This window comes from Lagopus muta, chromosome Z, assembly GCF_023343835.1.
Source record: "Lagopus muta isolate bLagMut1 chromosome Z, bLagMut1 primary, whole genome shotgun sequence".
Classification (NCBI taxonomy): domain Eukaryota; kingdom Metazoa; phylum Chordata; class Aves; order Galliformes; family Phasianidae; genus Lagopus; species Lagopus muta.
In genome coordinates, this window is record NC_064472.1 from 12,440,097 (window position 1) to 12,456,914 (window position 16,818).

Sequence of the window (16,818 nt, forward strand, 5' to 3'; positions counted from 1 at the left end):
CACAAAGATAGGAGCTCAAAAACATCATACGTGCATTTGGACACAGCTAATAATGATTTACATTTCAAGAACAATATTAGTCACGTTGCTTGACATAATATCATCAGTTCTGAGATCTGACGAAATTCATTTTTCATGTGGTAAATTACTCAAAGTAACAGTTATTGTATTTGACAAGAAGATTAGTAAAATAGAAGAACAACTATATTTTTTCTTAACTAAGTGTTTTCTGCTACCACTTTTTCATACCTTTGAGGTAAAGGTGTTTGAACTCTTGTTTCTTCAACAAGCAAAGCATCTGAAAGTGTGTCTACACTTTCAGCCTCACTGTGCAATTGAGGATTGCCAAGATCAGTAAGTGTGCTTCTGCTTATACTAGTGCCTAGAGAGACCTTGTCATAATAGTGCTCTTCCTGAAAATCTGCTCCTTCTTCTGCTGGCTCCCAAACATTAATTTCTATAGGTCCTATATTCTTTATTACAAGCTTCAAGTTCTTCATTCTTGCTTTTTCCATAGCCTGTATGACAACAGACATCATTTCTTCACTTTCAGGATCTGCTTGAAAAAAGAAAAAAGAGACATTTTAGACGCAAATTTTTCAATTTTGATTTACTGTTTCAGACTGAGACATAAACAAATGTCACCATTAACTGCAGCCATTTAAAAATCTGACAGCAAATATGATGAATGGGTAGAACCATTGACATGGAAGTTGTGATATGCTCTTATTGGCAAAGACATATTATAAATAAAGATCTTGCCACAAAATGCTCTTAAAATTGTTTGAACAAAAATTGTAACTGTTTTACATGAGGCATGAAGAAAGAATCACACAATTGCAGTGGCTGAATGGGACCTTTGGAGATCATCTGGTCCTACCAGCAGCTAAAGCAAGTTCACTAGAGTAGATTTCAGTGGAAAGCATGCAGGTGGGTTCTTCAGAGAAGGAGATTCCACCACCTCTCTTGGCAGCTTATTCCAGTATTCTGTCACCCTCAAAGTAAGTTTTTCCTCTTGCTCAGACAAAAATTCCTGTGTGCCAGTTTATGCCCACTGCCCTTCGTTTTGTTGCTTTTTTCGTTTTGTTTGGGCACTACCAAAAGGAGACTGACCCCTTCATCCGGACAGCCACACTTTTATATATTTATGAGCACTGATAAGTTCGTCTTCTCAGTCTTCTTCAGGCTCAACAGTCACAGATCCTTCAGCCCCTCCTTGTAATAGAGATGCTTCAGCCCCTAATAATCTTTGTAGCCCTCCGCTGGACTCCATCCAGTAGCTTCCCCTCTTTCTTGAACTCTTTCTGGGGAGACCACAACTGAACAAAGTATTTTAGACGTGCCTTCAGCAATGCAGTGAAAAGGGGAGAGAATCACCTCCCTCAACCTGCTGATCATTCTTTTTTTAATGCATCCCAAGATAACATTGAGCTTCTTGTCCACAAAGGCACACCGTTGGATCATGGCCAACCCATTGTCCACCAGGATTCTTTGGTCCTTTTCCGAAAAGATCCTTTCCAGCAGGTCAGCTCCTAGCTATACTGATGTGTGCAGTTATTCCTCCTCACGTGTAGACTTTGAACTTGCCCTTGTTGAACCTCATGAGATTCCTCTCCATCAAAGCTTGTACAGGTCTCACTGAATGGCAGCACAGACTTCTGGTGAGTCAGCCACTCCCCCAAGCTTTGTATTATCAGCAAACTTGCTGAAGTGGTTTCTACCTCTCCATGCAATTCATCCTGGATGAAGATGTCAAACAAAACCATGCCCAGTACTGATCAAAATTGAGTACCTTCAGCTACAGGTTTCCAAATAGACTCTGCAATATTAATCGCAACCCTCTAATAACCTGTTAACTACCAAGATAAAAAAGAATGCTCATTTAGTATTTCTTGAAGAAAGATGCACATTACCTTGAACAGTACAGTGTCTGAGCCGCTGCTGAAGACCATTATATTTATCTCTTAGTGGAACTCGTACATCTTCAGGATTAGGAAAAGCTTTAACAAAAATTTCTGCCACCTGAAACAAAACAAAGTTTCTTTTAAAGTCACTCACAGAGAATTTTCAACACAACTTACACCATCAGAAAGTCTAGCCTAGAAATACTAGAGAGTAGCATTTACAAGAAGAAAAAAAAACAAAACAAAACACATTTGTGGTAATATCTAGTACTTTTGTTCTAGCTTTCATTTCTTTTACCTTTTTGATTGGTGGCAGTTCTCCAAGCAGGCTCAGAATTACATCTTGAATTAATTCTTCAACATTCATGAACCTGCAGAAAGGAAGCATTCTGCAAGCCCATTCTGCAGCATTCAGACAATGCTCAACTGTGGAGGCACCATACTCATTCTTCTTAAGATCCTAAAAAACACTTGTTACATCAAAATAAATTTGAACAAATAATATATTTCAACAAAGTTATTCACACATTGCAAACCAGTGATTCTTTCGTGGATAAATTATAATCAACATAACTTTCAGAGAAAAAAAGAGAAAAGTAGGAAACACATCGAAGTTGCAATTACCATAATTTGTATTAAAAAACAAAAGGCATCCTTTAAAACCAAAACAATTCATATCCTGCTGAAGAGCATGTTTCAATTCATTCAGAGTGACATTTAAATATTTGGTTAAACCATCTGTACTTGATTAAACACATGGAATTACTATGAGTAGTAAATCATTTTAATGTAACTTAAGGTGATAGTAACTTCTTTATTAGGAGCAAGATATTTAAGCAAGCTTTTACAATGAGTTGGTTTATTTTCAAACTGTCAGTGGCTTCTATCATATTTGTCACCACTGCAATAAAAAAGGAAGCAAACTGCTGATGACAGCTGAGCAGCGAAACAGATATAATAGAAACTTACATCCATAAAATTACAGTATATATGCCAAATATACTTATGTCAGTAGTTTCTTTCTTTTTTTCCTTGATCTCGGACATAAAGGTACAAGTAGAAAAAAAACATTTAAGTTTTCATATTTTTCATTATTCTTTTGAACACCAAGACTTGGCCTCTATCATAAAACTTGCTTCATGAACAGAAAAATTGTAAGCTAAATACACATAGAACAGAAAGCACTCAAAATAACTGCGGCAGAAAAATAAATATATAAAATACTTCAATTAGTCAGCAATTGTACAAACTACTGTTCTTCTGGCAGTATTTGTTTTCTGTTACCTGAGCTGAATACCAACCAAAAACAGAAGAAAAAAAATTAGAAAAAACTAGTAGGAAGTTTTAGTTTACACGTACAGCACTATTCCATAGCAAGTACTTACTGCACACCGCAACATCACATTAATTTTGTCCTTCTTTGCAAATAAAAGTCTTCACAGAAATGTACATAAAATGTCTAGTATTATTCTTACAGGTGTATACAATTAATGTGTATCTCTACTAAACTAGTAATGTAATCACCTTATGACTGTTTGCATTTTCCCTTGCAGCTTGGTACCGCCTACAACTGTCAGATAATCTTTCACGAACATGAAACATCCAACACAATGCACACAGCTCTCTGAACCAACCTATGAGAAAAATATGCACATGGTGAGACTCTACTGAAATAAACAAAATAAAACAGCTTGAGATTTTCAGCTAGAAGAACAGAATTTCTTTTAACTCTTTTAACTCTTGCTTTGTTTTATTTTTACATTCATTAGATTTGTATCATAAAAACATAAGAGTGGCTTCTTTTGGAAGAGACCTCAAAGATCATCTGGTTTCAGCTCCCCTGTTGTATGCAGGACTGCTGATGGCTACAGCAGACACTAGATCCTCCAGGGATGGAGGATGACGCAATCTAGCACAGGAACCTTTCGATTCAGTGCTTTAATAACTAGCATAATTCAAACCTGGAAAGAGAATGTTCTTCTGCATGCAATGCAGTATAATTCTGATTTGAGTTTCTGTGCACCTGTGGAATTATGTTCTTTTCTCACCTATGAATTACTGTATTTTATGCCATACAGACCTAAAATTTTACAGGAAATATCATCAAGTTGACGGTCTCCAGAAGATGTAGATTTAGATTCAGACCAGAAAGCAGTATGGAAATTGCAGTAATGAAGCAAAGTCTCTGGGAATGGGTTCAGCGGAGGAAGAGACCCTTTCATTCGAATCTATGGACAGAGAAAGTAAACAATCAATCATTTTGATATGATTTGCCAATGTGTCTATGTATTGATATATGTCAACAAATGTTCTTTGTATATCGAAATGGAAATTAAGTTAAAAATTTCAATACATTACTTGTAAATGTACAGCCTCTCAGTTATTAGCAAAATACTGTCAAGATCAGTAAAACTGCTTTAAGCTTTCCCTTTTCTCCAAATCAATATTCTGAAAATTAATTTAAACCACTATGTTTAGTGTGAGCTACGGCAAACAAAATGCTTTTCTTTGCACAGTACAGTGAAACATAAGAGCAAATATGTATCCCTCCCATTTCAGCTGCTACTCCTTACCATTTCCCATTGCTAGCGTTAAGCCTCTGTAACCATTAAACGAAAAAAAAGAAAACAGTATTTATTTGTCTGTTCCTAATATAGCTCTTTACTTGAATGCAGGTGCAGAGTGGTTGAAGGAAGATACAGTCACACATACCCTTCTCTACCAAGTCAACCTGTAACTCACAATAATAAAAAAAGGCCTCAGTTGATACACCAAACACTCATCAATATATTCCAAACTTTGTTCTATGCTTACACTTGAGTACAGCAAGACCTTCTGAGCTCTGTGCTTTGTGAAGCAAGATCACTTCACCTGAATTGAGTATCATGTTCTCTGTTACAGAATCAATGCTAAGCTGATTTGAAACACATTTTCAGGAAGCTGTAGCTCCCAAGTAAAATTAGCTTGTTTCTTTCAAATAGAAATATAGACAATTTTGTACTTTACCAAGAAAGTACAGAAAGAAGACAATTCTATGAAGTACATTATCAAATAAATTTACATTCCTTATTTATTTATTTTTTTTTATATAACTGAATATGGAATTGCAGAATTATGAGGACAATAAAAGCATGATTTGAATAAGTCCTGGTGAGACCAAATATTCCTATAATGCAACCAAAACCCTGCCAGTAATATCTGCTACAGATAATCAAATTCTGAAGAAAAACCCTACAAATTAAATGCTTACTTTTTGCATAATTTTTCTTCCCCACTTCAGCTGCAAAATATACCACTGTGCGGCAGGACAGGAGCAACAAGCGGCCCGGAAGAGCAAGATAATTCGCTGAAGAACTCCTGATACTTTCTGACGATTTTCTATTTCAGTTTTTAAAATAATGTCATTGCAGTCTTCCTGAAAAACAGAAAATCCACACCAAAGACAAAGCCAAAAATTATAAAGAACATATTATCAGAAAGAATAGAAAATAACATGACCTAAATATCATTTTTGCTCCTAAGAGTTACTCCTTGCATTCCTCTTAAAAGCACACATTCTTTATTGAGGAACCCTTCCCCCCATTCCTTTACCCCCCATTCTAACCCCCCCCCCCCCCCCCCCCCCCCCCCAAAAAAAAAAACAACCCACAAGAAAGACACATTAACTTTCTTAACACTACTTTAGTAAATGAACAGACAGGGAAAAACATGAGAGAGAAAAATAAGCTGAAATGAACAAAAATATAGATGATTATTTCATAAATGCATTCAAACATGGAACAAAAATTTTTATCACATACACTCACTTCACTGAGAGAAGCTGGCTGAGGACAGTATAATGGTGGTGCTGGTAGATAAAGCCCATCTGGAATTAGACCACAAAATTTTCTACTAAGATCCTTTACAGAATCTATCAAAAGCTGAAATGTCTCTGAGAGAATATCAGCATCTGCCATAACAGCAGCTTTCAGTAGCTCCTGTACTGAACTATAGAGGACATCTGCATCTTCTTCTTCAATTGGATCTATAAAATATTAATCACAGAAACCAATAAATTAATTGAGTCATTACATGGAATTTATTCTAAAATGACATAGCTCTATTTTCAGAATTCATGTTCATTTACAACAGTGCATATATCTTACCTACTTGTATAATATTTTTTTCATTTGGAAATAGTATTCAATTGCTAATTTTACTTTTTACCAGGTTAAGGGAGAAACTACTGCCTTTCAATATGGAGAAGACAACTTTTCAGCCATGCATTTGCCTAGGATAAATTCTAGAAGTTTCTTCACATAAAGAAGGCATAGACTGCACATCTTATTATTAATGATCATAGCAATTCTTTTATCAGTGAGAATAATGAGAGAGGACAGGGAAATCACAGAATCACAGAATGGCCAGGGTTGGAAGGGACCTCAAGGATCATGAATGTCCAACCCCCTTGCCACTTGCAGAGCCACCAACCTCCCCACTTAATACTAGATCAGGCTGCCCAGGGCCCCATCCAGTCTATGTTTTTTTTATATATATATATTTGTTTGATCTATTTGACCTATTATTCCATTTTCTTCTCATCTTTTAGAGGTAGCAGGAACTTCAACATAAATCAGTAATGGGCTCCTAAAATTTGCATACTATCATACTGTTCAACTTCCATTTCTCTTCCTTCTGCTTGTTTTGAAATATATGTCACCAAGTCTCCCCATGACCTATCATACTTAGAGATTGTTATACACAACATGCTTTTCTATCCATGAAGCAAAAATTATTTGAATTGAATGTAAAAGAATCTCAACAGAGTTTAGGATACAACTCACGTAAACAGTAATTAGAAGCCATCTCTGGACAGGGACTTAAAGAAGGTTTTCAAAACACACACAAAAGAAATAATGACAGTAAACTTTCTGTAAAACTTACCTAGATAAACGGAGAAATTTTAGCAGTAAAGTGTTAAATTAGGTTATGTGATAAAAACCTCACTTGCCATGCATGCCACGGAGCAGAGAGACCAAGAGAAGGTGGGAGAACCTGAATAATACCCCGGCCAGTCTACTCATAGGACTGTCACAGGAAAAAAAAAATCCACCTGTAAAAGTCTTGTCTCCATGCATTCTGAGTGACATGCATGCTCACTAAGCAATAAAAAACAAAACAAAACAAAAACAAACTTAATTACCGTGAGAGAACACACCATCATCCCAAGGTGTGAAATACACCAAGATGAGCCAATGGGAGTGGCTCCCTTAAGTACCTTTTGAACAGACAGTCATCACTTTCAAGAGGGAAAGGCCACACCATAAGAGATCTCTTTGGGATTGTCCAGGACTCATTACAGGATCCTTGTGAAAGAAATTGAAAGCATGGCATTGAATTGTGCCAGCCTCACCGTTTTTGAGACCTGTCAACATGTGCATATTTTTCTGAGAGAGAGACACTACCCTGTGTGTCAGCATGTAAGAGTTTAAGAACTGGTGGCAGTGTTCATTTTGCCAGAATTAGGAACAAGTGAGGCTATGTGAGTATCAAGTCAGGCTGACAAGCAAGCAGAATGCTCTGAGCGTGGAATGAGCGTAGCTCACTTTCACGTGATCAAGACTGCACAAAATGGCAGCTAATACAGGTACCAAGTAAACTGCTGGAGAGACCACTTGAGAGACCTACTTGGAAACTTGGGAATAGGTCTCCTCCTTGGGAGACCTCCTTGGATAACCCAATTGGATTAAATGAGGAGGTTGGTGGCCCTGCATGTGGCAGGGGTGTTGGAGATTCATGATCCTTGAGGCTCCTTCCAACCCTGGCCATTCTGTGATTCTGTGATACAAAGTAAATCCTGATCAACAGCCAGAGAGGCAGTGTGTGCCAGTGCACATGTGACACTAAGCATGAGACCACAGGAGAAGATGGCTACTGTAAGGATCAGGTGAAAACTAAAGATCTGTTAGAGATCTCTATATGTGTTTATAAGGGCTAAGCACATGGGAAGACTGAAAACCAAAGATCAGCTATCTATTGGAATGACTATAAATCTAAGACCAACTTCCAGGACGGTGCAGCCTGTGTGAAGGAAAACAAGGATATCTGTTGGTGAGTGGGTATATACCAGAAACTAGCATGGGGACCAAGTTTTGGGGACACAACCATGCAGATATCAGTAACACAGAAGACTGGTAATCCAGACCCAGTTGGTAAATTACAGTATCATAGAATCCATAATGGCCAAAGTTGGAAGGGACCTCAAGGATCATGTATCTCCAATCCCCCCTGCCACAGGCAGGGCCACCAACCTCCACATTTAATCCTAGACCAGGCTGCCCAGGGCCCCATACAACCTGGCCTTGAACACCTCCAGGATGGCCTCTCAGGGCAGCCTGTTCCACCACCTCACTACTCTCTCTGTAAAGAACTTCCCTCTGACATTCAACCTAAACCTTCTCTCCCTCAACTTAAACCATTTCCCCTTGTCCTGCTGTTATCTACCCTTTCAAAGAGTTGATTCCCCTCCTGTTTGTAGGCTCTGTTTAGGTACTGAAAGGCTGCAGTGAGGTCACCCTGCAGCCCTCTTTTCTCCAGGCCGAACAAGCCCAGCTCCCTCAGCCTGTCTTCATAGGGGAGGTGCTCCAGCCCCCTGATCATCTTTGTGGCTCTCCTCTGGCCTCTCTCCAACAGCTCGCTGTCCTTCTTGTACCTGGGCCTTCTGACCTGGACACAGTACTGCAGATGGGGCCTCACAAGGGTGGAGTAGAGAAGGACAATCACCTCTCTCTCTCTGCTGGCCACCCCTCTTCTGAAGGAGCCCAGGATACCATTTGCTTTCCAAGCTGCAACAGCACACTGCTGGCTCATGTTAAACTTTTCATCCATCAGGACCCCCAGGTCCTTCTCTGCAGGGCTGCTCTCAAGGACTGCTCCTTCCAGTCTGTATGGATGCTTGGCATTCCTCCGGCCCATGTGCAAAACCTTGCACTCTGCTGTTTAGAACCTCATCAGGTTCACCCAGGCCCACCTTTCAAACCTGTTGAGGTCCCTCTGAATGGCATCCCTTCCTTCCACCGTGTCGACTGCACCACTCAGATTGGTGTCATCAGCAAACTTGATGAGAGTGCACTCAATTCCCTCATCGATGTCATTGATGAAGATGTTCAAATGCACAGGTCCCAAGAGAGACCCCTGGGGGATGATGCTCGTTACTGGCCTGGACATAGAATCATTAATCAACACCCTTTGTCTGCAGTTTTTCAACCAATTTCTAATCCACTGAGTGGCCTGTCTCAGATCACACGCTCATTCCTCATGTGATCAAGCGTGTCGTCCAGGAGGATCTGCTCCATGATCTTCCCAGGTGCAGAGGTGAGACTCACCAGCCTGTAGTTCCCTGGTCCTCCTTGCCCCCTTCCTTGTAAATGCGAGTGATGTGACCCTTCCTCCAGTCATCCGGGATCTCACCTGACAGCCACAACTTTTCAAATATGATGGACAGCGGCTCGGCAACCAGCTCAGCCAGCTCCTTCAGAGCCCTGGGATGCACACCATCCGGCCCCATAGTCTTGTACACATTCAGTCTCATGAGGCAGTCTCGGGCTTGCTCTGCCCTTACAGCATAGAGGGATTTACTGCCCTGGTCCCCACCTAGAGGTTTAGGGATGCAGGGCTTAGGGATGTGAGAAGCATTAGAATCCTCGCCACCAGTGAAGAGCGAGGCAAAGAACTCATTCAGTACGTCAGCCTTCTCTTCTTCTGTTGCAGCCAGCTCTCCTTTTACATTTACCAAAGGAGGTACACTCGCTTTGGCCTGTCTCTTCTGGACAATGTTCCTGTAGAATGTCTTCCCATTGTTTTTCATATCCCTCACCAAGTTCCATTCTGCCTGCGCTTTGGCTTTCATGATCCTACGTCTGCAAGTCCTGACGTCATTCCTGTATTTTTCCCAGATGATACACCCTTGTTTCCAGAGCTTGTGTGCACCTTTCTTTGCCCTCAGTATGCCCAGCAGTGTGCCTTGCCGAGCCATGCTGGTTTCCTGCTTCCTCTGCCGCTTTCTTATTCATAGGGATGGAGAGCTCTTGTGTTCTCAGGAAGGCATTCTTGAAGAGTAGCCACCTTTCCTCAACATCTTCATTTTTAAAGACAGCATCCCAGGGGATCTTGGCCAGCAATCCATTGAACAGTTTAAGGTTTGCTCTTCCAAAGTTAGGGTCCTGACCCCACTTTTTGCCAGGATTTTCGAGATCACAAACTCGACCAGGGCATGGTCACTGCAGCCTAGGCTGCCCCCAACTTTAATGGCTTTAATGATCTCCTCTGCATTCGCATTGGTGAGCAGCAGGTCATGCAATGCTCCACCTCTGGTCGGTATGTTCAAAGCTAGCTACTGGGGGTATCCACACTGTACATACACTTGTATATATAAATGGACCTTGATTCTGAGCAGCAAGAGGCAGAAACAGGAGTAAGCTGCTGACATGCATAGCATTTACTTAAACAGTGCCTGTAGGCAGTTACCGATGTGGCATGCCATACATAGACTTTATGAACACGTGTTTGTGCATGTGCCTCGTGGTCATAAACTCTCAGCCTTGTTAGGTTTTAGGTTTGATGGAGTTAGTAAGCCTCATCTCTGTTATGTGATGAGATTTGTCCTTCTTGTACTTTAACATGGCGAAAATAAATCATTCCAATCTAGTTTTGGTGACACTTTCCATACGATTTGCATTTGTTTTCTTCTCTTTGTTTTAAGGAAGCATTAGTTTTCTTCCAAGTTTAAGTAAATCTCACATATAGTCAAACAAGGATTGGCTAATATATGTGAACAACAGTGGAATAAATGGATTTACAGGGATGACAAAGGGCTGTGTATGAAAAACTTTTGCATGTAAGCTATGAATGAAACTGTGCAGTCTTCCTTGAACCACGGACAAAACTGATAATGGCTTTAATTTTTAAAACGATAAGCCAAAAGCCTATAAAATTACAGCATTTGAATATACCACATTATCAATTCACACAGAGAAGGTAAAATTGTTATTTCTTTTCAAGACTACATGTAATATGCAGTGTGACTGTGAACAGCATAGAACATGTAGTGAAGTGACATGAAAAATAATCACAAATACTCATAATTTTTATGTACCTGTAAACCACTTATATTTAATATGTTCTTCAGTTGTTGTTTCAGAAGTAGCTGGTTGCCCCAGCAAAGACCGTAGTTTTTCCTGAAAAGTCTGCATTGGTGATAAGCTTAACGGCAGATGATGCTCTGTGATTTTCAGTCTGAAAGCATAGCAAGCAACAGTTCTTTAAAAACAAAAACTAGAAATTACCTTCTGAAAGAAAATCTAATACAAAGTAGCTAATTGTAACATGCTAGGTCCTACAGATACAAGGAATCTGAGAATAGAAATGTTTGAGGAAAAGGATATGTTGTTAAAATAAGTTAACACTTAAAGCTCAGTAACAAAATATATTACACCAATTCCAAACAGTTTTACCTTGTGAATTCATCAGAGCTCTGACGATACAGACTGTAGGCCACACCAATTGAGACTGAGAGTTTCCAGTCACCAAGCCTGCGCGTTAGCCATACAGCCTCTGGAAGGAGTCCCCCAACAAAGAACAAGTCAAGAGCATATTCTACTGTCCACACAGATGAAAGGTTCTGGTCTCTGACAGCTCTTGTAACCAGATGGCGTTGTAGTGGAATAACACGAGGAGATACATCTGAGACACAAAAACACAAATTAAATTTAAACTGACCTCGGTGCTGTAAGATGAATTATACAAAATTCATACATTCATAATGCTTTTTGATTTTTATTGAGCTCCCTATTAGAGACACTAAAGGGTCTATCTGCAGCTGGCATATGCAGCTCATGTTGTGATATAAGACTGAGATCAGTATTTTCCTGCTTAGTAATGTGGTGCATACAATGGTATGCAAAATCAGCAGGTTATTCTAACTTCAAAGTTTTGAAGTTGACACAGTCAACAGTTGACAGTACATTTGTCAGTACAATACATATGTTTCTGATATTCCAAAGGGCACATCTAAGCTGAATGGAAATTCTCTGAGTTTTTCTACTACACTGAAGTTGTACATACTTGACTAAACATGTAACTGTAACAGATACAAAGCCATAATGCAAATCTAGAAGAGTATCACATTATTTTGAGGCTTACACTTACTTTCAAAGACTATGAAGGCACATATACCACCATATATACCACTTCCTGTTGTAGTATAGAACCATTAAAATCATCAACGGGTTCAAAAATTTCTCAGAAAATCTAAGCAATCTAAAACGATTAGGGGACTACCGCATTTCTCCTATGAGGAAAAGTTGTGAGTGTTCAGACTGTTCAGCCTAGAAAAGGCTCAAGGCAGATCTTACTGAATGTGGCACAGCAGTTTGCCCTGCAGTCCATGCAGGAGGGCACACAGGGAGGACAGCAGGTGGCCCACTTTCTCCCTTCTGGGAGCAGTACTGTATTAAAAAGTTTGTACTGTAGTTTGTCCAGGCAGGGCACTTGATCTCAGCCAGAACAGTGGTGAGCACTCACCTGACAGCTGTAACTGTGGAGTCAGTGGAGATGTAAAAAAGTAATTTCTATGTAATTGAACATGTAACTATGCAATTCAATTTCCCATAGACTACTATCTTTGTTAGCAAAATATTTTCAATAATGAAGAACAACAAAATGTTAGAAGAACAAAAATTGAAGAACAATAAAAAAATGTTTATTTCACAGAGAGACATCAACATCAACACTCCTTAACAGCAATATCTGGAAAAATTAAGTTACTCTAAAGTTAAAGATGCTGAAAACACATCAACAAGAACAATAGACAACATGAAAAAAACATTTTTCAGTGTGTTCAACAAGTTAAACACAGCAAATTAAACTGCTTTAAAAAAAAAAATAAATACCTGGTTTGATGTGAAGTGGATGCAGGATATCAACATTGTGTGGGGGAAAGATATAGAGCAGCTGATCTGTGAAATAAGCAGCCATGAATCGAGCCATGGATCGAATCACAGCCATAGCAGTTTCAGTATGAACATTTGTTATCATCCACAGTTCATGCTGAGAATACTTAGTGTCTAAAAATAAATAAAACGGATATCAAAATATGAAGGAAAATGGTTTTAAATTTGAATGATAAAATTGTTTTAACTTTAAAAGAAATTAGTATTAATAAGAGCTATAGTATTCTTCAACTTATTAATAAGTTTTCAGGATGTGAGAGCTACATCTTTTTCACAAATTAGCTGTTATACTAAAAGATTTTTATTAGGTTTCTAACGACTAGAGATGGGCCTCTAATATCCATGCTCAGATCAGAGCTGAATCAAAAACTTCAAATTTGGGAAGTCAGATGCCACATTATGACTTCACAGAATACTGTTACAAGCATCTGCAAAAAAAATATCCCACTGTCAATTTCAGATTGGTGACTAATCCTACATCAACTATTTCAGCATACTGTATCATAAAAAAAAAAAGATCAATACAAAAAAAAAATTGCACTATGTACCCATTGCCTTTCTTATGCAAAGTCTTTTCTTCTGCAGATTTGAATCCAGGAATATTTTAACAGGTCACACCTTCACTATACAGTGAAAGATGTTTGGCTGCTTACTCACGCATCTTTAAAGTAACTTGAAACAAATCAGGCTTCAGTTCAGTGTAAAAAGGAAAACATTACAATGTGTGTGTGGGTATATAAATTAAATATAAGATTATCCAGACAGTGTAACATGCATAACCAGTTTTATGTAATACAAACATACCAGAAAAATTTTCCATCTGATTCACTGAGAGCTGTGATCGCCTTAGAATCTCTCCTACCAGATGATCACAGAGTCCTTGAGCCTCACATAAGTTATAATGATATAGGTGGCAAAATAATATAGCAAGGTAATATCTACTCTGAAGAAAACACGCTCTTTTTCCTCCTGCATTAAAACAGGAAAGAAAAAAAAACAAACAAAAACAAACAAAAAAAAAAAACCCAACCAGTCAGAAAAGGAAAAAATAACACCCCAAAAAGTCAGCTAAGGTCTTAAGCTCAGTATTCCTCCTCTTCCAGAAACATATCTATACAAACACCTACCCTGAGAAGCTGAGTATAAGTAAGGAACAGTTGTTCTTTGATACGCAATCTTCCTTCAAACTATAAGCTACTAGTAAGTTATAATCCATAATGATTTCATTTCTGGAGACCTGGCAGTTTTCTAAACAATACAGTATATAACTGTTAAGAGACAAAGACAGGACAGCTCAAGAAAGCCTATCCTTTAATGAAGGGCTGCCTAAAACACAAAGACATTGCTTTGAGATTCAGAAGGCTTTCAGTATCCTTACTTTCTTCTGCACAATATATTTCTCACAGTAATTAACTAGAAAAACAATTCTTATGACACTTAGGAAGAAGTTCTGTTCTGTTTCAAAATAACTCCTAAATAAATTCCTGTCACAAATTTTATTTTGCTCTGTTTATCCTCAACCACTAATACATTTTATTTTACTGTAACTGCCATTGACTTTGTCCATCAGTTTTTCATTGTTACTTTCTTGCTCAGAAGAACACACTTAGGATTCTCCTGTTCTGAATACTCTACAGCTATAGGAAAACTGGTATCAATGCAGAAATGCAAGAACTTTTCTTAACATAACTTTTGGCTGGTCCCTATTCACACACTAACTTAAACTGGAACGTGCATCCTTTGCCTGTTTTGCATCCCCTTTTAGGAATCAAGAAAATCAAGAATAACTGCATACAGTGACAATACACATTCTCCCCTCCCATCACCAGCAAAAAGTTTTCATCCCTTACCCTTTGCCTTAATTTCACAAAGACATCTTCTCCAAACATCCACAGATTCTCTGTATGAGCCTAAAAGGAATTTCTCCTCCCCTACAAAAACCACACATGCGATCAATCAAAAATTCTATACAGGTAACATTTTACATCTGTAAACATACACTCACTTCAGAATTACAGGTTTATGACAAGTAAAAGAATACGTACATCTCCAGCAATTTTTAAAATCTATTACATTACACTATATTGAACTGTACGATCAATAGAGGCTGATTGCATTCACATACACTATATGTTCATGTACCATGTTCATGTGTTCCATCACACAAAATGACAACAATTTCTAAATAGAAATCCAGTTAAGATAACAATCCTCTTGCCCATTCACCTCAAAAGAAGATATCACAAACCAGACTTAACTTTCAGATTCTCTAGGACACGATTCATAGCAAAACGTCAGGTTGTTTTTTTTTTAATTTAGCTTTGCAAGCTCCATAGCTTATAATATAATCTACAGGTGTATTGGTACATGAAGTATAAAGAGAGTTCTGATCAGAATTTTAAGAGAAGTTTAACTGATAACTTATTTTTCAATCTGGTATTCACTGAGTGTCATTGCTTAGACTTAATTTTTTTTGTGTACAGGTAACTGTTCAGCTACTAATAGTTGTATTTCTTTCCAAAGTACTAACCAGCTACAGAATTAATCTTGAAGCGTTTTTCTAATATCACTCCTGAGGACTGAAGAGTTGCTTGTGTATGGCTTAAAAGCAATGAGACAACATTTTCCTCTTCTATATTCTTGTGTGCTTTTTTGTTCAGTTGGCTCCAATAACGAACCACTCTTTCATACAAGAATCGCCACAGGGCAATCAACCTGCAGCTCAAGAAGTAAAACATACACAAAAAAAAAGAAAACAACTGGAGTTCAACTTTTTTCTTTCTTTTGCATTATATATTCAGCAAACAAACAAACAAAACAGTTTTTCTGACTACAGGGGAAAAATAAACATTTTTGCCCTGCATTTTGCTTTCTGACCAATAAACAATGGTAAGTCTTTGCAAATTCAGAAGAATTAGTAACCTTCAAGCACCAGAACACCAGCTTCAAAGTGATTCCCTGCCTGTCTATACAACAGGGAAATGAAATAACACAGATAAACATCAAAACAGAACATCAGTACCTTTATAAAATCTGGCAAAATATACAATGCAAGCATAACAAGAAGAGCAAAGGCAGACCAGCTGTCTGCAGAGCTTCTATCTAGGGCTACCAATTCCCTATAGCCCAACAGAGTACTATCAAATGTATTAGCTCAGATACATAATAAGCCTGTCAGTAACAGCTGATACGCACTCCTGTGGACCTGAGAAAGATTACGTAAGATCATACTACATCTGCAGTTCTTTATCACTTCTGCTTCTAATATTTACAGATACAGAGACAGTCATTGTAATGAATACATTACTCCGTACTTGCAGCACAATTAACCCAAAACAGGGATTACCGTGTCACGGACAATTGAAAGTGTCCCATCAAATTTACAGTGAGCTTCATTTTATATTTTAAGCTTATTAAATAAATACTTTCCACTACAGGAAGATGAAATTCTTGAGATACAGTGCTTCTTAGGCATCTCGTACAGAAATGAAGAGTCTGCTTGAATGATTAACATACTTCAATTAATTAGATACAATGCTGTCTGGAAACTGTTAGACCAGGACCTGAACCAGTGATTAAGCACCTGGCAAAGAAGTGTGGCTAGACCTAGGAGCATAGGTACAAGCAGTTCACCCAGGATCCACCCCTCTCTAAACTCACTTAAGGGCCAGTGGCCGACAGGGAAACATCTTTACTTAGGGATCTCTTCCTTCTGGGAGTTTTCCAGCAAGACCTTATCTTTGAAATGGGGTGAGATAAAATATTCCTTTATAGTTACTGGTTTGTGACTTAATACCTTTCTTGAGTTATCCTAAAACTGATCAGAGGCAATTACATACCACTATTCCATACAGTACCAATTGTATTTTCCAAGCAGCAGAACGCTCCAGATGGTTTGTACCATTTCTATAATTGAATACAAAGTT

At 38.4% G+C, this 16,818-nt stretch overlaps 1 protein-coding gene across 5 annotated transcripts in view; it reads right to left on the reverse strand.

Annotated features, from left to right (window-relative positions):
• The window catches only part of CPLANE1 (ciliogenesis and planar polarity effector complex subunit 1), a 63,733-nt gene that overhangs the window by 33,884 nt on the left and 13,031 nt on the right, over positions 1-16,818 (reverse strand). For 4 of the 5 annotated variants that reach the window (XM_048930727.1, XM_048930728.1, XM_048930730.1 and 1 more), the window contains 13 exons: positions 15,423-15,607; positions 14,743-14,823; positions 13,697-13,861; positions 12,833-13,006; positions 11,396-11,624; positions 11,038-11,177; positions 5,705-5,928; positions 5,155-5,319; positions 3,985-4,132; positions 3,429-3,538; positions 2,203-2,364; positions 1,914-2,022; positions 250-556 (listed from right to left, as the gene is read on the reverse strand). In XM_048930727.1, coding sequence (XP_048786684.1) covers positions 250-556; positions 1,914-2,022; positions 2,203-2,364; positions 3,429-3,538; positions 3,985-4,132; positions 5,155-5,319; positions 5,705-5,928; positions 11,038-11,177; positions 11,396-11,624; positions 12,833-13,006; positions 13,697-13,861; positions 14,743-14,823; positions 15,423-15,607 — 2,199 coding nt within the window. The remainder of the gene's footprint in view (positions 1-249; positions 557-1,913; positions 2,023-2,202; positions 2,365-3,428; positions 3,539-3,984; positions 4,133-5,154; positions 5,320-5,704; positions 5,929-11,037; positions 11,178-11,395; positions 11,625-12,832; positions 13,007-13,696; positions 13,862-14,742; positions 14,824-15,422; positions 15,608-16,818) is intronic. The other variant, XM_048930729.1, reaches the window with a different exon arrangement.